Source organism: Pholcus phalangioides, unplaced genomic scaffold (genome assembly GCF_987345545.1).
Source record: "Pholcus phalangioides strain wild (caught in Gottingen) unplaced genomic scaffold, Ppha-v1.0 ptg000012l_1, whole genome shotgun sequence".
NCBI lineage: Eukaryota > Metazoa > Arthropoda > Arachnida > Araneae > Pholcidae > Pholcus > Pholcus phalangioides.
In genome coordinates, this window is record NW_028301605.1 from 1,566,849 (window position 1) to 1,592,842 (window position 25,994).

At 35.9% G+C, this 25,994-nt stretch overlaps 1 protein-coding gene across 1 annotated transcript in view; it reads right to left on the reverse strand.

Annotated features, from left to right (window-relative positions):
• Nucleotides 1–25,677, reverse strand: part of LOC149079122 (intermembrane lipid transfer protein VPS13A-like) — a 180,890-nt gene extending 155,213 nt beyond the window's left edge. Inside the window, exons 1-3 of the mRNA XM_089239993.1 lie at nucleotides 25,371–25,677; nucleotides 2,262–2,413; nucleotides 1,002–1,045 (exon numbers count right to left, since the gene is read on the reverse strand). Of these exons, the coding sequence (XP_089096119.1) occupies nucleotides 1,002–1,045; nucleotides 2,262–2,358 (141 nt within the window). The 5' untranslated portion in view covers nucleotides 2,359–2,413; nucleotides 25,371–25,677. The remainder of the gene's footprint in view (nucleotides 1–1,001; nucleotides 1,046–2,261; nucleotides 2,414–25,370) is intronic.
• Nucleotides 25,678–25,994: the final 317 nt, after the last annotated feature.

The following is a 25,994-nucleotide window of genomic DNA, read 5'->3' on the forward strand; positions in this document are numbered from 1 at the left end:
TTATATTTGGCCGAAATATGGCCAGCAACCCTAGGAATTTGCGCACCCATATCCTAAGTAGCTGAGGATGAATCAGATCTTTTGTTCGAGAGTTGATCGAAAATTCATATACAATTCTTTACCTCAGAACCATGCTATCGTATTATGTCCATTTGAGTGATTTTTTACAGTATGAAGAGAAAACAGTATAATTTTTATCGCATTATTTTATCAATTTCTCTTAAAGTATCATGTTGCATGTTACCAAATTTTAATGCAAAATTATTTTAACTAAAATACAATACTATATGGCCTTGAACTACAGGATGAGAACTGCAAGAATACTACAATAATATCTTAAAATTGACAAAAATGGGTATACGATAGTATGGTTCAAGAGGTAAGGAATTTACGTTTTTTCTGATCCCAAAATGAAATAAGGACGAGAGCGTCCTTGCGCATGCGACCTTGGGACGTGATGTGCGTGAGCGGTTTTTTAAATGATTATTATCTGATAGATCAGACAAAAGAGAACCTTAAAACATGGAATACCTGCTACACTGATAAGCTTACAAGTGGATCGAGCATAGAATCTTTGAGCTGAAACTGACTAGAGAATCACGATTTCGATAAAGTGATGTTTAAGTCAAAATTTCTAGACGGACTGCACCAAATCGAATGGCACTAATCATCTTCTCCAGCCACAAATCATATCCAAGCCATGAATTTTGGAACATTAATCTCGATTACTTTACCCAATGGGTGTCCACTAAGATTTTCATGACTCTGAAAAAGCCTTAGTTGAAAAACACAGCAGAAAAATATACTATTTTGGAACGGTTGATGTCGTATTATAATCACGGTTTTGCTGTCGCTTTGGGCAAAATGAGCAGTGGTCATCAAGTCTGAAGGTCAGTGTGACTCATGCAGACTTTTTAAAGTCACTTTTAATGTTTTCGAATAACACTTTGAACATAAAACCGTGTGAAATAATTTGGTAGCGAAACTGTTAGGTTACTTACCAATGCTTCAGGCTTTAGGTGTAGGTCAGTGAGATGCACAACCCCTAATGACAGATAAAAAAAAGTGATTGCAATTATTCCTTTGCATATCTATCTAAGTATTGTGTTTTTTGAATGTGGGTTCACACCACTCGTGCTTGCCAGGCTCGTATCTAAACAGAATATTCTAAACTGATGTTTGTCTGTGCTCGTTTGGTCTACGCCTACACCATTTCAAATGCCAGTCCGGATCCTGACTAGCGAGAACGTGATGATGGAAAGTCAAGCAAAAGCCAACTGATGAGGTTCTGCGTGGCCGCATGAATTGGGAGGTTCAACAGAAATTTCTTTGACCTACTTGACAAAAGTCTAAGCTCACGAGCTTTCTTTACTTTTGCTTTTTCGAGAGCTCAGCAAGTCACAGTTAGCAAAATCCAAGCACGAGTGGAATGGACCCACTTATAGACTAGAAAAATAATAAAGGACCATAACGGAAAATTTTTTGCAGGTTTCACAGCTTTCATTGGAAAAGAAGTTGCTTTCACAGTTTTCAATCAGCGATTTAGTCGCATGTGAGAGCTTTTGCAGCTTTCATTCTAGGATAAGTCGCATTTTCAAGAATTTCACACCTTACATTCCAGGAGGTCTCATAAAAATGAGATCGGGTTAAAATTTCCAAAAGCAAGCGAGTAAATTGGTGCAGGCAAGCATTTCTAGGATGAGGGATCAGGTCAATGAGTGACCTAGAGAGCGTGCAAGCATGTGAATGGCCAAAAGAGTGACTTAGAAAGTGTGTGAGCATGAGGGTGACCAGAAGAGTGAATTAGAGATACAGGTGTACTTGCGGGGTGCGCACAGGATGGCGAATTCGAAGAAAGAATAGACTAGAAAATTAGACTAGAATGTGAGAACGGCGGCAAAATTCGTGTAGCCCGCAATCGTCAAAACCATAAATACGCCTCTGGAGACCATCACTGGTGGACAAGGGTGTCGAATATCAGTGTTTCTACGTATATGATCTCAAGAGCTAAAAACAACAAATTTTGCATTTAAAATCTATTAGAATTTTACTTGATTCTTCTTCATTTTATCCTATTTTCCATGATAGAGAATTACACATTATTCACAAACATTATACACTCAAACATCGATATGCACCTCTTGTCACACAGTGGTACCTCCAGGCGAAATGATGAGTGACCTAAAAATATTCAACAGACAGAAATCATTGCATCTTTGAAATGAACAGTATTGAAAACTGGCTTCGCGTACGACACTTACCACTGAATATGCCCACATTGAGCTGTTCTGTGTCAAGATCATCGATGTATTTTCCTAGATACTTATTCAGCAAATGGGCAACTATGCCTTCGAACATCTTGGCGGTGAGTGTGTGAGATTGTCCCTCAATTCCTTATATGCATTTTCCGTACCTGAAAAGATCAAATATTGATTAAAAACAACTTAAAAACTACTATTTTAATTGAATATTTTTACATTTTACGAGTGCTATTTTAATCAATGACCATTTGGCAATAATTTTTTTAAACATCCAGTAATTTTTCATATTCACGGTGTCCTCCGGCTTCCTTCGGACACAAATGAAGTTCTGAACCGACTCAGTAGTGTATGAAGATAGAGCAGTAGCTTCTTGACCGCAAGAAATGTGATAACTGCAAAGGTTCATCAAAGGGTGTATGGTACGTATGGTCCGAATATCACGAGTGATGCAGTGATGGCAAGGTTCTTAAGAAAACTGTTTCAATGGACGTCCGGAAGAAAGTGAATTAGTCATGGGACTGGCCGCAAGTGCGTATCTACAGAGGAGTGATAGGAGCGATCGCCCTTCCCAAGATCCGAATAATATGGAGAAAATTTGTCTGTCCATATAAATACGGGATGAGCTGAAGCACCTTCACAATAAGTCACTTCCCCGACACATCGCCCTGGATCCTCCTGCCTTCTCCCCATCCGCAGCTGAAGAATGAAACGAACCTGCATTATCTTCATTCACAGCTGAAGGATGAAACGAACCTGCATTATCTTCATTCACAGATGAAGATGCCTGACTCCACTGCATTTACAGATGAAGATGCCTAACTCCACTGCATTTACAGATGAAGATGCCTAACTCCACTGCATTTACAGATGAAGATATCTGCTTCCGCTCTGTTCGCAGCTGAAGATATCTGCCTTCCCTCCATTCAAATCTAAAATCGCCTGGCTCTGTTCCATTTGCAGCTGAAGCTGCCTTTGCTCCATTACAAGCTCCATTTACCTGCCTTCGCTCAGGTGCGTATTCAGAAGGGTGCGATCGGTACAAACGCCCCTCCTAAGAACCTAAGAATATTTGTTAAAATGTGTCCCATAAAATACGGGACGATCAAACGAACTTACACAATATTCACCCCTCCTGTCACATCATCCTGGTTCCACACCAGGCTGGCCGTCTATAAAAGCCGACGAAGATAGACACAATGATTTACACAATCTGCCGGCCTTTCTTGAACAGTTTCACCCGTTTACGATCTTTGTCATAACTCATGACATTAGAGCCATAGTATCTATAATTCCGTCGATGAATACCTGTCGTCACAAGAAGTTAATTCCTCTAGACATTTCCATCACAATACACGAAACGTACACACTACCGACGTGATTAAAAATGGTATCAATCGGCTTGTATTCACGGCATGAACAAAATTACGCGCGAACATGCGCATTTTCAAAAGATACTTTCAGCATGGTCTACTTAATTAGCTCTCGTATATTATTGTACATAAAATAATAATAATAATAATAATAATGAATAAACATTGTATTCTCTCAAGAGATCTACAATATTTTGATAGAGTATATATAAATACAACAGTCATCGCATTATTTCGTAACGCGGCTTTTTTACTAACGAGAACATGACGAAGCCATTCACGCAATGGCTTGAATTGCTGGAACATTTCTGTCATCATTAACACGTTCCTGTTGATTTCCTTTCACATCATAAGTGTGGGAAATCATTTCCTCTGAGAATACGGTGATGACAAGATATTTTTCAGTATTGCCATCCCCGTCTTTACCCCCCCCCCCCCCGATTTATACCCGTCTTGTATACCACAAGTATTACAGGATTTCTGTCCCGTGTACTCCAGGATCATCCACTATCTCGGTGAAATTTTACGAACCAACGGACTCTTCAAGAATGTACCTCAACAAAGCTGTGACCACAGTGTCAAGGGACGCTGTTTAGAGCGCATCGACGCTAGAATGTTCATCTTCGGATGGAATCAAAAACTTTCGGAAGATTATGATGTAGATTTTATAGTTGATTTTTAATTTCTCCCTCCGAATATTATGATACGTCCATTGACGAACATTGATTTTATGTGCAATCTATATGAGATATTTTTATTTATTATTCTGAAGATATTTAATAAAATTTCCAGACACACCCATCCTCCGGGAACGCTTCGATATCTCAATGACATAGGAAGCGGGGTGTGTTTGGTTTTCAAAGGTCAAAGTATTGTCATCGTTTTGGAAACCAGGACTTCTTTATAAATGTCCTGAACTTTAGATTTACACTTTTCAGATCTCTCATAGATTAATAATTCAGATTTCTTATAGACACCGGAACGGGAGGGGGGGGGGGGTTCAGGGTCGTTGAGTCCTATCTTCACTGAAATTGTAGAATTGATTTGTAACTACAACTACATAAACAGGGTGCATAACAGACGGACATTTTACTGATGAACCGTTAATCCTATAGGTATACTTCCAATCTGAAAAATATCCAAATAACGTGTAGTACTCAGATATGTCATTCATGTTTCAAGGGGTTCTATAGTTATAGAAAAAATATATATATTTCTATAGTCCACGTGTATAAACCCAATTAGAAAGTTATTGCCCTGTCTCTCCTGATTCCAAAAAAAAAAAATCCGCATTTCTAAGTGACGTATTCGAATTCGGAAAAGTTGACAAAAAAAACAGCGTTAAATGCGGGTGAAATATTTTTTCCGCATTTAGAGCGGTTTTTTCCCAACTTTCTCGAATTCGAACATGTTTTTATATATAAATTTTTTTTTGGGGGGGGGGGGTCAGGAGAGACAGGGTAACAACTTTCTAACTGGGGTTTGGGACACACGGGAGACTGTATAAATAGTTAATTTTTTTTTATTTAAAAACTATACAACTTCTTGAAACACGAATCACATATCTGAGTACTACACGTTATTTGTGAACTTTTTTTCTAACTTTAAGTGTACCTCTAAGACGAACGGTTCGCCAATACCAGACCCCCTCTTTGCTATGCACCCTGTATATTTTTACGTTAACGAAATATATATTTTACATTATGAAATATTTTCTTACACTATAAGGATTTGAATTCGAATACCATTTTTTTTTAAATTTATTTCCCGATGTTTTGAAATTTTCTCTTTTTTTTATCATTGTTCGCAAATTTTGACCGTTTGCAGATTGGTCGGAAATTATTTTACCGACAATCAGCAATTTCCCATATACAGTAAATTCGGATCACCATAGCCTCTCTTACGTGTTGTTCATGTCTTGGATACCGCATGTGAACTTCGCGTAGTAATTATTTCTTGAATGTCAGCGCCGTGCACTTTTAAACTCAGCTGTGGAATAAATATCAGCTGTGGACTCTTAATGTTCGTTGTGAACTCCCAACTTCCTCTGTGAACGTCTAACGTCAGCCGAGAACTTTCGCTAGCCAACTGGGCACTCTTGCATGCAACTTATGTATCTTTTGAATGAAAGCTGTAAAATCTCTTGAATGAAAGCTGTAAAATCTCTTGAATGAAAGCTGTAAAATCTCTTGAATGAAAGCTGTAAAATCTCTTGAATGAAAGCTGTAAAATCTCTTGAATGAAAGCTGTAAAATCTCTTGAATGAAAGCTGTGAAATTACTTAAATGAAAGCTGTAAAATCTCTTGAATGAAAGCTGTAAAATCAAAGCTGTAAAATCTCTTGAATGCGACTTGTCCCTTGATGGAATATGTCAAAGACCTTGAATGCCGGTTGTAAACTCGTGAATGTCAGCTGTAAACTCGTGAATGTCAGCTGTAAACTCGTGAATGTCAGTTGTAAACTCGTGAATACCAGCCGTGAACTCTTGAATAACAACTATAACTTTGTACGCGTACTCTTGCTACCACATAAGGCTTGAGCTATGCAAACACCAAACATGGTCCCGCTGTCCCTTGTGGGGATTTAAGCAAGCTACCTTGGGGCTGGGTCATGCTGGAAAAAAAAAAAAGAAGCCCCGTCAGCCACCAAGACCACAGGTCGAACGCCGGCCGGCATTGCCACCGGACGTCCGACCCACGCAAGAGGACCGCAAACACTAACATCAAACATGGCCCCCGCTCTGAAACAGATTACCTGGTGGCTGGGCCAGGCTGGAAAAATTCTCTTGATGTCCGGGCCCGGCAGGCATCCACGGCTTGTAAACCACAGGAACCAACCCCGCCGCGACCCCCACCGCTTCCTTGGCAATCACACCCCTAAAGCCTCCGGAAACCCCGGCCGGCGGCCTAGGACCACGAGCGGATCGCCCGCCGGCACCTCGCCATTGAGCAAGAGACCAAAAACATCCCAAGCCATCCGCCTTCATCACACCGTACTCTGTCCACAACCAACAGCCGGATGACTGATCTGCGACATCTTTTTCGATACGCCCGAAGGTAGATAAGACAACCATAACCTTTTTTTTATGGGCGGAATATACTGTTATTACATATTTTCGAGGTATATGCTTTTACTAGGGAGGGGGGGGGAGTTGCTGTATTTTACAGTTATATTTCACATCCATATTGTTTCTTTTCTGCAAGTAGCAATTAATTGGATAAGATGTTCCGGCTTGAAAACATAGGTTTGAATGTTGATGGGAGGGGATAATTCCACTTTGCCCGGTAGGGGCACAACACCACTGTATAGCAGGATTACCACGAATAAAAAATATGTATATACGTGGATGGATGGATGTATATGTGTGGATATGTATAGCTGAAATACAGCAACCCCCACCCCGTAGCATACATCTCGAAAATATGTAATAACATAGAATACACTGCCCATAAAAAAAATATGGTTGTCTTATTTACGTATGGATAGTTCTCTCTCTTCTTTCAATTTATCCCAACTATGTTATTCCATTGTTTTTTATGGGCGTCGTTTTTTCAGCCACCTCGCCGGGAAATTTGTCTGTTGTGGTGTTTGTATCAGTATTTGGCGAATTTGATCTCTTATCTACTCATCAAACGAAACATTTCAACATGATTTAGCTCAATCACAACCATGCAGTGCTTCCACGTATTGCAGATACCTTAAATTCGCCTGGAAACTACAAGACAATTTTCCATCATATATCAACAACGTCCGTTAATCTGAAATTCACTAAGGCTGTACAGTGGGACGGACAATTTTCTGATCCCCGTGGAATAGGGCTTTAATGTATTTCTCTCTCTTGGTTTTCGGTCACTCTCGGTAGCGGACATTAAAATCTAGCAAACTATAATTTATTAATTTTTTGGTCTCCAAATCTCGGTCCGAGAATTTATCCTATTGAACTAAGATTATGTTTTATCCCAAGCCCATGTTGCTAAATATGATAAATCGTCAATTTATTACTTTATTAACTGAACATAACTATGGTCCAGGATGGTGAATTCGAATGATAATGTTGGCTTTGTTTTATTGGCACGTGTAAAGAGAAAGACAACATTACGACACAGGTAATATTATCTTCTTTACACTTATTTCAAGTTTTATTGCGAAATATGTGCATTGCGTGTATTATGTAAGGATAAAAATATTTAATTGGTTTAATGAAGAGAAGAAAGGTTGTATATATAAATTTTTCTATATTTATCACTGTCCAACATTATTTGGGATTTAGGCGTAATCGTCGGTGAAAGCGATAAATGTGGTGAAATTTAAGTTATCAATGTATTAATTATTTCTAAAACTTTTTTATCGAGATGATTGGTCTGATTATGCATATCCACCGGTGTATCACTTTTACAGTAACATATACACCAATTGCGACCGACGTCAAACGTCGTATCAATATGAAAGTCTTAGTCGTATAATCGAGGTTCCATTGTATATTGTACCTCCCCATTAGCGGACACTCCTGTGGATAAAATTTTGGTTCAATGTGTGTCCGTTATCGAGAGGTTCTACTGCAATAATACAAGATGCGAAGGTTTTAACAACTGGCTGTTGCGAAGATATATTTCGGAAAGAGAGAAAATTCAACTGCCCCTGCGGGGAATCGAGCCGCTGTGGTGGTCGAGTGGTTATAGTGACGGACTCGCGCTGCGAGGATCCGGGTTCGAACCCCACAGTGGTGGTCGGCTGAAGTTGGTTTTCTGTGGTTCCCAACTTCAAGGGACGAATGCGAGCCGATCTCAAAGTTAAAAAGTCTCGCCATAGAGAGCAACAGGCCTACAACGTTACAAATCTTCAATCATTACACTTCACTCACAATTTGAAGTATAGAAGGCAGCACTGAAATATCATACACAACACTAGCTACACACTCAGACTGTTGGGTGCACTCACTTTGTTCCAGACTCTGCCACGAAGCTGGGCTGGAAGAGATCTCGGCAACGGGATAAGTCCGGTGGCAGAGACCCTGGCGTTCATTCATTCATGCGGGGAATCGAACCCACGTCCTTTCACTTTCCGGGTGAACGCCCTAGACCACTAGACTACAGAGGCACAGAATCTCTCAATCTTTCCTTGGAGCTCGTGTACACTGAAAGGGACCGTACATGGACGGCCGGACCAGACTCAGGCCAAGATCACAACCACTGACGCTGCCACCAGATGGTGACTTATACAAGGATGATGTCACTCTCCGCTACCATACGAAGGTTTTAACAACTGGAGCGGAGAGTGACGTCATCCTTGTATAAGTCACCATCTGGTGGCAGCGTCAGTGGTTGTGATCTTGGCCTGAGTCTGGTCCGGCCGTCCATGTACGGCCCCTTTCAGTGTACACGAGCTCCAAGGAGAGATTGAGAGATTCTGTGCCTCTGTCGTCTAGGGCGTTCACCCGGAAAGTAAAAGGACGTGGGTTCGATTCCCCGCAGGGGCAGTTGAATTTTCTCTCTTTCCGAAATATATCTTCGCAACAGCCAGTTGTTAAAACCTTCGTATGGTAGCGGAGAGTGACGTCATCCTTGTATAATACAAGATGAGTCCCGGACATATTTTAAAAATTGATAAGAAATTAACCGGTTGACATAAAAGAGTACGGTTTGCGCCAAAATACTTATCAAAATATTTTTCTTTTGATGAATAAGTATAAAAAGTTCAAAATTTCGCTCACAGATGGTTACACTCAAACCTGTTAATGTACGTGCGAATTTTATGAAATTTCATGCCACACATCTCGTCTATAAAACACTGTAATTACACAAATATAAACGATAGAACTTAGATTTTGATTCGTAATTTCAACAATGTACAGCAAAATACTATATTAAAATTTTGTAATGATACAATGAATAGATTTTTAGAAATCATGTTTCAAACTCAGATAAAATGTCAAACAAAATATCAATCTTCGTAAAACACGTTCAAAGTTTTTATTCATGGATGACTTGTATGTGTAAAAACGGAACACTAAAGTGTATGTAAGTTAATAAATGAAAGTTTATTAAGTTAATAATTAAAAGTATTATTGTACTGAAGACTAATTTACAGTTTTCGTGCTAAAAGACCAACGAAAATGTAACAAATAATTCGGTAAATTTAGTATTCCGAACTGATATGAGTTGATAAGAAGGATTATTTCTTAAAGCATAAATGCAATAATACCAGAAGCGACCGCCGCAAGGAGAGGGCTGTGATAAGCTCCTTTTTCTTTCTGGTCCAACACGGCGTGGGTGGTTCTATTTTCTACAGAGAAACGAATTTATTGCTGTCCCGAAATGGGTTCTGATCGAACTGGTATTCATTTAAATGAAAAGCGCGCGGCGGAAATAGTACTGTTGATCGCCCACGCGTTTCCTTTCTGGAGTATAATGTCCGTACTTCCCCGACCGCGCGTGCTTTACAGAGAAGCGCCGGTTTTCGCGCATAGGTCAACTACTATCTTCTAGAAATACGACCGACGTCTATCGATCTCCGAACGGAATAACGGAACACGCCAAGAGGGTGGAATTTATTTTTATTTCTGTTCCCTTTCAGACGCCCACCTGCTGAATCAAATACACTGAGGGCCATACACGAGCGAGAATATCGAACACATCCACTTTAATTAAATTTTTTGAACATTCTGAATGCGGGGACATAAATATATCTTATGCAGTTTTTGAGGATACTGTTTAATATAATACATATTTAAGCGTCGACATCTTCCATTCAAGAGTTGCATCGAAAGTCCACGGCTTGTATTCAAGAGTTTTCTCAGAATTTATTCAAGGGATATGCCGAATTCGGGACCTTTCGCACCTTTTATTCAAGAGATAAGTCACATTCGAGAGCATTCACTGCTTTCACTTAAGGGATAAGTCGCATTCGAGAGCTTCCGTGGCTTTCAATATTTCAATAAAAAAGGGCACAGACTTTGAAACTGCTTGTCCTATCAGCTTTAATTCGTTTCCGCCAGAATCCTCTTTTGAGAACAGCGAGGATCTGACTTTATATAATATTTTAGCCTTGCAGCCTAGATATTGTATATTTTAGCATGTGTAAATGACAACCCTAACCTGGCATTGAAAAAATTCTCGAGAAGCCATTTTTGGTTCAGAAATTGACTCTTGAAGTTAGTGTATTTTATTATCGCGTGATACATTTGTTTTCCACTTTATATCACCGACATTATATTGTTGTTTTCATGCATCTTTATTAATTGATGACTTAGATTACAGTGTTTAATGTGACAGAACTAACATCATTCAATTCAGTTTAACTTCAACTTTCTTTTCAAATATTTTGCTGTCCTCAATTGAGGACATTTGTCATCCAGTGTCATATTTCTTATTGATGTATTTAAAAAAAAAATAAGCACTTATGTATTTCGCTAACTTTGATACTTCGTAATCGCCTCTTATACACTTACACTCACACACTCAACTATCACATACAAACAGCTTTTTCACTTCTTCATCCAGCTCGTACGGAGCAGCATCAAACAGGGAAGCTTATGGGAGTCTTAAAGACTCAGTCAGATACTTCGTAATTTGAACTCTAAAGTTGTATTATTGCACCACAGTCACTTGAAATAGTTTAATTCGAGTTTAATGAAAAAATCAAATAAGAATTTCAAGAAAAATTTAGATTTGTTTCGAAGCTTCATCAATTATGAGTTAAAGAGATTTGTCACACACAACTTCCATTCAAGGATAAGTCATATTCAAGAGCTTTCACAGCCATCATCCAATAGCTTTCACAACTTTCATTTAATAGTTTTCACAACTTTCATTCAATAGTTTTCACAACTTTCATTCAATAGTTTTCACAACTTTCATTCAATAGTTTTCACAACTTTCATTCAATAGTTTTCACAACTTTCATTCAATAGTTTTCACAGCTTCCATTCAAGAACTGGCACAGCTTTCATTCAATAGCTTTCATTCAATAGCTTTCATTCAATAGCTTTCATTCAATAGCTTTCATTCAATAGCTTTCATTCAATAGCTTTCATTCAATAGCTTTCATTCAATAGCTTTCATTCAATAGCTTTCATTCAATAGCTTTCATCCAATAGCTTTCATTCAATAGCTTTCATTCAATAGCTTTCATTCAAGAACTGGTACAGCTTTCACAGCTTTCATAGCTTTCATTCAATAGCTTTCACAGCTTTCATTCAATAGCTTTCACAGCTTTCATAGCTTTCATTCAATAGCTTTCATTCAATAGCTTTCAAAGCTTTCATTCAATAGCTTTCACAGCTTTCATTCAATAGCTTTCACAGCTTTCATTCAATAGCTTTCACGGCTTTCATAGCTTTCATTCAATAGCTTTCACAGCTTTCATTTAATAGCTTTCACGGCTTTCATAGCTTTCATTCAATAGCTTTCATAGCTTTCATTCAATAGCTTTCACAGCTTTCATTCAATAGCTTTCACAGCTTTCATTCAATAGCTTTCACAGCTTTCATTCAATAGCTTTCACAGCTTTCATTCAATAGCTTTCACAGCTTTCATTCAATAGTTTTCACAGCTTCCATTCAAGAACTGGCACAGCTTTCATTCAATAGCTTTCATTCAATAGCTTTCATTCAATAGCTTTCATTCAATAGCTTTCATTCAATAGCTTTCATTCAATAGCTTTCATTCAATAGCTTTCATTCAATAGCTTTCATTCAATAGCTTTCATTCAATAGCTTTCATTCAATAGCTTTCATTCAATAGCTTTCATTCAATAGCTTTCATTCAATAGCTTTCATTCAATAGCTTTCATTCAATAGCTTTCATTCAATAGCTTTCATTCAATAGCTTTCATTCAATAGCTTTCATTCAATAGCTTTCATTCAATAGCTTTCACAGCTTTCATAGCTTTCATTCAATAGCTTTCATTCAATAGCTTTCATTCAATAGCTTTCATTCAAGAACTGGTACAGCTTTCACAGCTTTCATAGCTTTCATTCAATAGCTTTCACAGCTTTCATTCAATAGCTTTCACAGCTTTCATAGCTTTCATTCAATAGCTTTCATTCAATAGCTTTCAAAGCTTTCATTCAATAGCTTTCACAGCTTTCATTCAATAGCTTTCACAGCTTTCATTCAATAGCTTTCACGGCTTTCATAGCTTTCATTCAATAGCTTTCACAGCTTTCATTTAATAGCTTTCACGGCTTTCATAGCTTTCATTCAATAGCTTTCATAGCTTTCATTCAATAGCTTTCACAGCTTTCATTCAATAGCTTTCACAGCTTTCATTCAATAGCTTTCACAGCTTTCATTCAATAGCTTTCACAGCTTTCATTCAATAGCTTTCACAGCTTTCATTCAATAGTTTTCACAGCTTCCATTCAAGAACTGGCACAGCTTTCATTCAATAGCTTTCATTCAATAGCTTTCATTCAATAGCTTTCATTCAATAGCTTTCATTCAATAGCTTTCATTCAATAGCTTTCATTCAATAGCTTTCATTCAATAGCTTTCATTCAATAGCTTTCATTCAATAGCTTTCATTCAATAGCTTTCATTCAATAGCTTTCATTCAATAGCTTTCATTCAATAGCTTTCATTCAATAGCTTTCATTCAATAGCTTTCATTCAATAGCTTTCATTCAATAGCTTTCACAGCTTTCATAGCTTTCATTCAATAGCTTTCATTCAATAGCTTTCATTCAATAGCTTTCATTCAATAGCTTTCACAGCTTTCATAGCTTTCATTCAATAGCTTTCACAGCTTTCATTCAAGAACTGGCATAGGTTTTATTCAAGAACTGACACAGCTTTCATTCAATAGCTGGCACAACTTTCACTCAATAGCTTTCACAGCTTCCATTCAAGAACTGGCACAGCTTTCATTCAGTAGCTTTCACAACTTTCATTCAAGGGATAAGTAGCATTACAGAACTTTCATAGCTTTTATTAAGTCGCGTTTCACAACTTTCAGTTTTCGATCAAGAAATAGGTTGCATGATTTAAAGCCGACGATATCAGCTCATTAAGAAGCATTTATTTCGCTTAATTTGATACTTCAAAATTTAAACTTAAGATACACAGGATGTCTCATATATTCGTAAACAATTTAAAAATTCATAAAAATTGAAGGTATTATTATGTTTGAATGCGGTTTGCAAAAAATTTGTTCTCACGAAGGGAGAATTCTTTTCTTTCTTTTTTCTTCTTCGTTATTTCGTTTCGAAATTTTAGTCATCAGAGGCACTGCACGAAAGGAAACCTCTGGGAATATGCACAAATCAGAGTTCTATAAAATGCAGGCCGTACGGTTAATAGATCATTTCTGAATTTTCCTGTTAGTAGCACTTGCATAAGGTTTTCATTATGGTGTGGATATTGGTGCACTATTGGTGAAGTGGGTTTTACCTCAGCCGCGAATCACCAGCTGTAGCTTCACAAACGTTTCGGACACAAAAGAGACAAAGTTAAAATTTCAGGTTCAATTACTAATGTAGGACTGGTTTACAGCACCCTGTTGATACAAATTTGAACTAAGTTTTTTTCTGTACCAAAAACAAATCTCCCCTTTTTGAGAACAACTTTTTCGCAAACCGCATTCCAATTTTCCAATTAGTTCAATTCTTATAATTTTCTATACCTTTTACAAACTTATGGGGCACCCTGTATAATTACATCAATATGACTTGAAATAATTAAAATCAAATTGATTTTTCAGGAAATCTGTCTTCTGAAAAAATCAAATAAATTATTTAATATCTATAATGCTTGGTCCAATACAAGTTAAACAGCTTTTGCAGCTCTCATCCAAGGAAGAAGTCGCTTTTCTGAGAGCTTTTAAAGCTTTCAGTAAGTCACACTTCAGGACTTCAGATTGTTCAACAAACGAATAAGTCACACTTACAAGAGCTTTCAAGCCATAAGTTTGAAAAAAATCTTTCCCTGCATATAGGCGTCACATACAATTAAATAACCACAATCAACCTACTAATTCTAAAACAATACAACATGATATTGACATGAAAAATCATTCATCTCTGTCAAAAGTAGGGGTGCTCAAACTTTAGATGAGCATGGGCACTCAAGAATTAGTTGTGGGCCACTTGAGTGATTAATTAGGTAAGCTTTCTTTTGCTTATATGCCATCAAATAGCTATGAATTAAGAAAATTTTAACTGTTTTTTATAAAAGACAATCATGTTCTGCAGAATAAACGCCCAAAAGATCTAGAATTATCGACCTGTAACATGGGAGTACACATTACTTGGATATTAATACTTTTTATCAATTCATAATCATATTACGTTTGGCTTCGTAGGCCACTGGTGAATAATTTAGTAAAAGCCCGGCATGTGATCTTTTTCAGAAACATTTTTCCTTATTTTTACCAGATCACTTCGGCAAATCATAGATTTGAGCGTTAAAACCCAGGATTTACCGTCTCCGGGCTTTTACCGTAACGCATATAATCATTGATCCAATCGACCTACCTGATCAGGCTCTCAATATAAATGTTCCTTCAACGGGTCACATAAAAACTGAATGACGTTTTTTTCCATTTACATGTTACTTGTATTCCGTAAATGACAGTATCGACCGAAGCAGAGGATCGCATACAATGTTGATCGCGTTATCACGACAGGAGAAGAAATGGCGACCGTGAAAGGAGATAAGAGATAAAGTGTTAACGCACGTGAGATATATTGCGTGGTTTTGTTGTCACTGCAGTTTGAGAACTTTGGCGATATATCGTTAACAATGTATTTCCATATTTTACATCGCACACACGCTATATTTACCATATTACTAAAATTTAGCCTATATGTATTGAGGCCTGCAAAGTAACCTGATTTGCATAAGACAAAAAGCGTGATATCGACCAAATTCTCGGCAAATATCTTTATTGCTAATAGTCAAATTTCGCTAAATATTGTTTATTATGCCCAAATTACGAAACGTATGTTCCTCGGATAATGAAAAAATCGATAGGTATTATAGGTCCTCAAAACAGTATTGTCTAGTTGAACCATGATGTCTGATTACCCTGCCTCACGGGTTCTTAACCTGCTCCGATAAGACTAAAACCCCGCGAACCCCTTTAGAGAACAATATTCAGCACACAAAAAATAAGTATATACAGTAGTTTTGCTTCACGCTCACTGAGAAAGCCCCTGCAACCTCTCCAAACACCCCCAAAAGTATCCGTAGACTCACGGTTAAGAACCACTGCCGAAACCACTGTATGTGTTACTTCCCGAAGCCCGAAATTGACCACTTCGCGAACTGGCTAGCCCAGTTGATCCAGCCAATGTCCGAAATTCGGGCTTTGAAGTACGTCCGAAATACGTCGATTGCTACATATCCCTATATATGGATCACTAAGATATTGATATTCAGATTTCTTTGATCGATATAGGGATCGACATATAGAGAGCCCAGCCAGTTGACGAAGTGACCAACTTCGGGCTTTGGCGATAACATGTATGTGTACCTGTATGTGCACAAATGCTAATTCAGGTTATACCTAAAAGTTTATTTACATCATCATTATCATTACGCTAACATAAATCAGACCACTATTCGTCAAACATGGGCCCGAAGGCCTAGGTTATATAATGTTTATGAAATCTGGTAACAAAATTTTCGAGAGTAAGTCTGTTACTAGCGGGCTGTTAATTCCAGTTAGATAGAGACCCTATTGAACATCACTTGTTCGGTGGTTCATGGTGCTCTGGAAACGGTCCTGGTCCTCGGAGAAAAGAATATGGTTTGGATTTTTGCTAGTGATCGTAAATGCACTAAAAATTCACGCACAATACGACATATGCACTCGTGCGTATTGTCCATGATGACGATAGACCAGAGTCGTGTTCGGTTTGATAGAAAAAGTGATCGCATGGATAGAGTAAGCAATAAATGATAAAAATTTGCGTCATTTGGAGAAAATTGGCAATATTCGGCAGAAATTTATCAAAAATTTTAATGTAATCCTTGTATGCATATCGAATGACCTGTAAAATTGTTTTCCAAACCTCAAGAATAGGAAAGCATTGAGCACCCTTTGGGGGTTCAAAAAGCACCAAGGTGATCACGTACAACGGAGAAAAGATGACTCTAGTACAGTATACAAATACAAGGCCACAACAGTTAAAATGCCCAACGAGGTGGCTACGATTGTTTTAATGATCGTTTTTCCAGCATAAAGCAGACGATAAAATTTGTTCCAGAACTAAAAAGTAGCCGATGCGATACAATAGACCACGCTTAAACGAATAGCGGATAAACGGATACCACGCTTAAACGAATAGAATACTCTGTAACCAAAATTTCCCCCACAGAGAAAAAGGTTAAAGCTAATATTGAACGTACTTATCCGTGTAATCGGGGGGGGGGGGGGCTGTACCCATAGGCATCCTTACTACAGAACCCAAACGGTGTGCCGCGGCACTATCAATTATTAAGAGTGCCGCGAATCTGAAAAAGGGGGTATAATTTCCAAGGATGATTTTATCCGGAAAAAATAATGATAATATATTCCAACAATATATATATATATATATCGAAAATTTTCGATTCTCTTCAACGCAGATAAGCGTGATAACAATAGATAATACTTATCAGTTCTAAAAATTAACTGGGCATCGTCAAACTATACTTACATGAAGTCATCTTAGCAATAATAATTCAGTGACAGTGCGTCATAATTACCATAACGGACACCCACCCACATGCACGTACGCATAAATCATAACGAACACTGACTGAACGTACTTATCCGTTCATTGCCTTAAATATCTTTTGTTTCATTTCTTCCGTAAAACAAACGACCTGATAAGGATCATGCTTGTTTATTAGTCACCTGATAATAACCCTCATGGCCATCTGATCTGCTCATCATAATCGTACGAACCTCCGGCTATTACTGAACATGCTTGTATCAATGCAGCTGTTGAGATCACGGTTTTTAAAAGTCTCGTTCTTTGTGTATGGAAGTGTTTGTTCTAAAAAAAAAAAAATAACAATTTTTTTTTACGTACCGGGTGTCCCTCAAATTAGTAAAATAATTGAAGAAATCGGTTTATTTGAATGTGATTTGCGAGAAGAAGCTATTTCCAGAGATTTATTTCGGTAGGGGAAAAATAACGTTAGTTAAAAATATAGAGAGCGCTGCACGAAAGCAAATCATGGGAAATATGCAAATCAGAGGTCCCATAAAATGCAGAGTTTATGATTAACGTTACAGAGAACGGACCGAACACGACCAGGCTCTGTCGCTCACGCGATTTTAACTCATTGCCCAGAGGGCGTGTTTGGACTGGAGAGAATACTGAAATACAATAAGGAGAGAATACTGAAATACTATAAGGAGAGAATACTGAAATACTATAAGGAGAGAATACTGAAATACAATAAGGAGAGAATACTGAAATACAATAAGGAGAGAATACTGAAATACAATAAGGAGAGAATACTGAAATACAATAAGGAAAAAATAATAATTGGGGTTCCTATATCATAGGATCTAAATGGCCCCTACTAAAGTATATATGCGCAATCATATGTATACAATTTCAAAAACCATGCGCCGGGTGAAGCATAACGAAAGTTATCAGGTTGTACAAGGATTATGTATGATTAACAAATACAAATACGTATAATTAACAGTTCATTTCTGGATTTTCCTTTTTGATGGCGTTGCAATTAATCACTATTGGTGCTTCACGAGAATAACCTTTGCGTAAACCACATTCAAATACACCGATTCTTTTAATTTTTTTTAATGAATTTTTAAACTATTTACGAATTTATGGGACACCCTGTGTATTTTTTATGCCGTTTTCTTGAAGAGAGAGGTGCGTGGAAGCTCGATGTATAGGGTGCTTCAAAAATAATCACCCGATTTGAAATACTGTCGTGGTGGGTTGGTAAGATACGGAGTTACAGATGAGAAGAGTTCAGGGTACATGGGTTCAAACCCACCCACCTATAGAAAAATACACTCTCTTACGAGTTGAATGGTGTCACTACCCCGGATGCAACTAGGGTCACCGATTTGGGAATTCTCATTGACGAGCGGCTTAGGTTTTCTGAACATTGTTCAGTGGTGGTCAAAAAAGCAAATAGAATGCTTCGTCTCATTTTCAAAAAGGTCTCTTCGCGTTCTCCTAAAGTCATTCTTCCGCTTCTTAGAGGCTTAGTTCGTCCTGGACTGTAGTATGCTGTAAGGTTTTGGAGACCATACCTGCAGACCACTCATAGACTTGGTTGTAGGGGTGCAGAGAAGAGCTACGCGTGTCCTTATTGGCACACGGGGTTTGAGTTATGAAGAGAGACTTCATTTTTTGAATATGTTTACATCGGATGAATGCAGGTGTCGAGGAGATATAATCGAAGTGTTCAAAATTTTCGATGGGATGGATAGGATATTTAGTATACCGCCAATCGACTGCTTTTACAAGGGGACACCAGTATCGATTGGTGAGGGACAATGCAAGGCTATGGTGTCGCGGCATATAATTACGGATCACTTGAGTGATGCGTGGTCCAGTTCCAGAGCACTTGAATCCGCGAAACATTTAGAGATAACTGAAGTGTCTTTATAGGGCACTTATCAATAGGGGGAATGTTACTTCAAGTGCCCACAAACTATCGAAAGGTTTTTCTCGTTTTTGGCGCACCGAGTAAGATGTCATTAAAAATATTTCATATTTTCATTAAGGGTGGTTGATGACGTAAGCATTATCAAAAACCCCCCCCCTCCTCCCCCCTTGTCATCAAAAGTCAACAAATCGAAACCCCCCCCCCATCGATGATGATGTATGGGAAGCGGGGTGTGTCCGGTCTTCATAAGTCAAAGGTCGAAGGAAGAGCGTTAGCGCTACCTGCCGGCAACTGCGTGAAACTCGAGATTTCCCTCTTTCTACCCATACATTATTCGATCAAAAGTTGAACAGTTATGTTTTTTTAAATCGAATGATTCTTTTTGAAACGCCCTGTACCATATTGTCAGTGCTGTGTTGCAGTTTCCCTATGGTGTTTGCCCCGATCATAGCAGAGATATCCTCTTCAAATTTGGTAACGTGTTCACCCATCATTCGGGAATGCTTCGATACCCCTCTGAGTTGTGAAGCAGGGTGTCTCCGGTTCCCTTAATGTGTACACTCTGTTTTTCAGATTCCGCTCTTTCCCCCCCCCCTTCCCCTATAGAAAGAAATCAAGGCTTCCGAGATCACGAGACTTTAGTTACCGAAGAATTATTTTTGATCCAAGCTCATGCGTAATATGAGATTGGTTACTTATCACCACTACAATACGTGATCCAGTGATTCTCAAACGGTGGGCTGCGGCTCCTTAACATGCTCCGGCGACTCAAAGTGTATTACAGTACGTGTTTTGGAGTAACAGTTGGTACCGCTTGATCGGATAACCCGCTTAAACGGGTAAAACCCTCCGGCAACAAAATTTCTCCCGTAGAGACAATGTTAAAGTTTCGCGGTTAATATGATAATTTGAAACGACTTTTCCCCGCTTAATCGAATATTACGCGTTGACGCTTCACACGTCAAATGTTAATACAGAAATGGATGAAAAAAATTCATGGAAAATATGTTACCAAGATTAAGATAAATACCTTTTAAGAGTAGGTACTGGCTTCCCAGTATTCGAGTTGTCTTCAATACGTACATTTAACTTTTTTCTAATTTCGTTCTCTGCAAAACCAATAGAGAACGTTAACTTTCTTAATGAAAAGTACATTTATAATTCTCATTTCTTTTTAAGAGAAGTTTTATTAATCCACCCCGTTTACAATATACAAACTGTACTAACGTTATAAGATGACAGTTGAATTGTTCGCCGCATAATCGGATACCCCGCTTAATCCGATATTGTGCGTTGGAATCGTTGATATCCGATTAAGCGGGTCCGACTGTGTTTGGGAAGTACTGTATTATACGAGAATAGTGATTCTCTAAAAGGATTTGTCTGACACTTTATGGTACCTTTTGAGATTGGGTGCCGCGAACCTGAAATGTTTGAGTAATGAATTATTCAAAATTGAGAATATATCTGCAATTATTATGTTACAACTATAAATATTGAATATTGCATATAATTTTAGACATTTCAGACAGCTACATAGTTATAAAAACTTATGAACAGAGTATTGACATGTATTAATTATATTAATTATTCACCCCTGTCGGTAAAAGATAGATATTTAGCTAATTAAACAAACTAGTTATGGTTATGAAAATTAAAATGATTAATTACTTTTCATAAATTTATGGTGCAAGTTAAGCCACCTCGACTCCGTTAATTTGAAAATACAGCATGGAAGGCGTAAATTAAACGGAAATGCATAATTTGCATATATAACTTACATATAATTATAGTTGTATAATTAGTAAAATAATTATTATCATAATAAGCAATTGCAATGTCATGACATCATTTTTGAGGTTTCTTCTTACTATTTTATTCTCATCAGATATTTTATCGTCTTTTTTTTTTTTGAAATAAATTTACTATCGATTTATTGATTATAATTTTTAATATTGGTTGTTGTTATAAATAGGGAAATGAATTTTAACACCTGAAAACGTGTCGTTTTGATAAATTGGATAAATTGGTAAATTTGATAAATTTTTCACTATACATAATGACCGGTTATTATGCATACTTACCAAAAATCTTGGTAAGTTTGATGAATTTATCACACTTTTGTGATCCGTCGAATGCACATAATACCCAAGCATCGTTCGTAAATTTGATAAACACTAGAAAAATATCACTTTTACCGGTGATTATGCATAATAACCAAGTGTCGGTGGTAAAGTGCTTGAAATTCATGATCTTTATCGGTGATTATGTATATAAGTACTAGTGTAATTGGTGAATTTCATAGTTATGGAAAAAAATTCCAAACGAGTCTAGTGTGCGTGATGAATATAATCGGACCCTGATAACAAATTTCATGATCATACCCCGATTTCATGATACAATACAGGTATGAGTTATCATGTGCTATATATAGTATGATTTGTCATGTTCACCAACGACACGACGCTTGGTTATTATGCATAATTGCCACTAAAGTGATAATTTTTTTTAGTACTTAATTAAATTTACCAACGACGCTTGGGAACTATGTATAATCACTGATATTAGTGATTAATTCTGCGAAATTTATCAAACTTACAGAAAATCTCGACGATTATGTACAATATAACCGGTTATTATGTATAATAATCACATTAACCGCAGCATATATATATATTATTTAGAAAATAAACAATGCCAAAATTGTGCAATTACGATACCAACTGCAAAATATTTACATATTTTTAAATTCCTCATAATATTCAATAATGAAAATATTTCCTGATATTGTATAGAAAATTTATCATAACCCACTCTTTTTGTATATCAATCAATTATATAATCAATTATCATCCAGTTGCATATTGTTAAAAAAAAATAAATAGGCCTATGAATAAAATCATAAAAATTTGGTACCATGAAAATATTTCTCTCGAGACCATTGTTTATAAAAATCAATTGTTGACGGATAAATTTTCCAAAACATTTTTAGCAATGATAAATGGAAAATTGATCATTGTTTGAAAACCTCTAATTGGCAAGTACATTGTTAAGGAAATAAACGTAAATAAAATCATACTTATAATATTAACCGGAAGATATTTCATGATCGTTTATTCATGATCGGAATTTTTTGAAGTATTTAATAACATTAACGTAGATTATCATGAACATTTTTTCTTTGAAAATCCATTGTTGTCGAATAGATAGTTGAAAAAAATAATTATTAATGAAATCATATGAATAATTTGAATGAAACAGAAAATAGAATGAAAAATTAAATCAAGTATTTATCAGAATATATAATTGTTTGAAAATCCATTTTTGATTATCACATTATTGAGACAACAAATAAAAATAAAATCATAATTATTCGATAGTAAAAAGCAAAAATAGAACTATTTTAACAACTTTGACGGGCATACTTGTTGGGAGAATAAATATTAACGAAATAATGAATATTCCATAATATTCAAAGGAAAATTCCACTTGACCATTGTTGATTTGTGTATATTGCTGAAAAAATAGAGATCAATAAAATCATACAAATATGTTGATAGGTATCAAAATAGGTGCTTCATTTTTACCTTTGTTTAATAAATTACATTAGGCGAGACAATTATTAAAATATCAAGTAAATCTTAACAAAATATATTAAATGTTTGAAAATGATCAATAAATGGCTTTTTACGGTCGGTGTGTTTAAAATTCATTGTTAAGGTATGAATATTTACAGACTACATAAAAATATTTTATAAAATTTTCTTTCAGTGCAATATTACATTTGATGGTATCAATCAAAAGATTCCTGGTGGTCATTGAAAATCTATTGTTGTCAAGTACAGGATGAAATAATTTCGTCGTGAAGTAATGAAATAACATTTTTATGAAATAATGAAATGACAATTTTATGAAATAATGAAATGACATTTTTATGAAATAATGAATTGACATTGTTATGAAATAATTTAATGAAATTGTATTGAAGCAATGAAATGAAATTGTATTGTAATGATGAAATGAAATTGTATTGTAATGATGAAATGAAATTGTATTGTAATGATGAAATGAAATTGTATTGTAATGATGAAATGAAATTGTATTGAAATAATGAAATTGTATTGAAATAATGAAATTGTATTGAAATAATGAAATTGTATTGAAATAATGAAATGAAATTGTATTGAAATAATGAAATTAAATTGTATTGAAATAATGAAATTAAATTGTATTGAAATAATGAAATTAAATTGTATTGAAATAATGAAATTAAATTGTATTGAAATAATGAAATTAAATTGTATTGAAATAATGAAATTAAATTGTATTGAAATAATGAAATGAAATTGTATTGAAATAATGAAATTAAATTGTATTGAAATAATGAAATAACACACACATATTGTTAAGAAATAAATAACATATAATCAAGTTTCATAATTTTAACAATATTAACTTTTCAACAATAATAACTATCAACAATGGATTTTTCAAACAAGTGGTCATAATAAATTGTCCATTCAATATGATGAAATATTTTTATTTCTTCTTAATGTTGATTCTCAGAAATGTTTGTTAATTTTAATTTTCAGATATTTCTTCAAAATTTTGATTTAAAAAAAATCTCTGTTAGTACATATCAGTTTTGAGAAATTGCAGGGTTTTTTTTAAATTTCTTCTTAATTTTCATTTTTAGAAATGAAAGTAATTATAGTAAACATTAATTTTTTTATTTTTTTTTTAAAAAGAGATTTTTAGAAATTTTCTTGTAGGTATGAGTTTTACAAACTTCTTACAAATATCAGTTTTTAGGAATTCCTTGTAAACATCAGTTTTTAGATATTTCTTATGAATTGTTTTGATTCCCGGAAATTTCTCAAAAAAATATGTTTTAAAAATTTCCCTCTAAATTTTGATTTTCAGAAATTTCTTCTTAATTTATATTTCCGCAAATTTCTTCATTTTTAATTCCAGAACTTTCTTATAAACATGACATTTTGGAAATAAGTTCTGCTGAACATCAGTTTTCAGATTCTATTGTAAACGTCAGTATTTAGAAACTACTTGCAAATATCAGTATTTAGAAACTATTAGCAAATATCAGTATTTAGAAACTACTTGCAAATATCAGTATTTAGAAACGACTAGCAAATATCAGTATTTAGAAACGACTAGCAAATATCAGTATTTAGAAACTACTAGCAAATATCAGTATTTAGAAACTACTTGCAAATATCAGTATTTAAAAACTACTTGCAAATATCAGTATTTAGAAACTACTTGCAAATATCAGTATTCAGACACTACTTGCAAATATCAGTATTTAGAAACTACTTGCAAATATGAGTATTTAGAAACTACTTGCAAACATCAGTATTTAGAAACTACTTGCAAATATCAGTATTTAGACACTACTTGCAAATATCAGTATTTAGAAACTACTAGCAAATATCAGTATTTAGAAACTACTTGCAAATATCAGTATTTAGAAACTACTAGCAAATATCAGTATTTAGAAACTACTTGCAAATATCAGTATTTAGAAACTACTTGCAAATATCAGTATTTAGATTTTAGATATTTCTTCTCTGATTCTCAAAAAATTTCTTGAGAAAGCAGTTTTAAAAATTTCCTCTAAAGATTTATTTTCAGAAATTTCTTCTTAATTTAGATTTTCAGAAATTTTTCAAAATTTTATCCATTAAAAAATACATTTACAGATTTCTAGACTATAAAAGCTTATAATGCAGGAAAAAAGAATTAAAAATCAAATAATCAATTTTTAAAATTTTCAGTTACAATTATTTGATTCCAGCAAAAAAAAGCCCATTATTCATGTAATGACTCTTCTGGTGCCAGATCATAACACATTCATTCTTATTCGGCGCCACGTACATTTTATATGAATAAATGTATTCAAATAATTAAGTTTAATAATTATCTAGTTGAAAATTGTGCTCCCAGGTATTCTCTCTTGAAGAAATTTCACACTTTTTTCCCATGAAATTTTCCTTAGAAAATTTTAGCCGGTAATGAACGAAGAAAAACGATCTCTAAATAATGATTCCAACACTTACCGTTCGATAGCAGATTGTACCATTCACAAAAGTATTATCAAACGAAGTACTAAATGAACAAAAAGAATTCATGCACTTACGGGAATTTTTGTGAATACTTTGTAAATTGTACAGCTACAGAATTGTAATATCCAGTTGGAAATTTGGATGATTCGCCCGTAACATGGCGGTCGATCCACGAGAGGAAAATTTCAAGAGAAGTGGGCAAGAGAAAACAGCTTTATTGATCCGATTTCACCGGAACGGTGGTGGTGGTGGTGCATGTGCGCGCTGTACAGAACACAAAAAGTGTGGTGGGTATATGGATTGGGTGGGCTTCTTCTTCTAGACGGATCGGAAGCCCTCTGTGTGCCTTTAGGAAAGGAATAGAGTACATACACGGCGTTGCGAGGAAGCTCCTGGGTACCAGAAAAAAAGGAGAAGGATTGCCATGAAAACGTGTGTCATGTGACCACTGCGGCACGAGACGTGTTACAAGCGACATCCGGCGGTGGATGGCAAAGATTCGAGACACATTTCTGATTTCTCTGACGTGTGAATGTGGCTCCTGGAATGTGTATTCAAGATGGCTACCAGGACGATATGTCGGGAGGGGTGAATTGTGTAAGTTCTTTGAATCATCCCATATTTTACGGGGCAGACAAATTTTCCCATTTTATCTAGCTCCTGGGAGACGCGATCGTTCTTTACCCCTCCCCGACCCC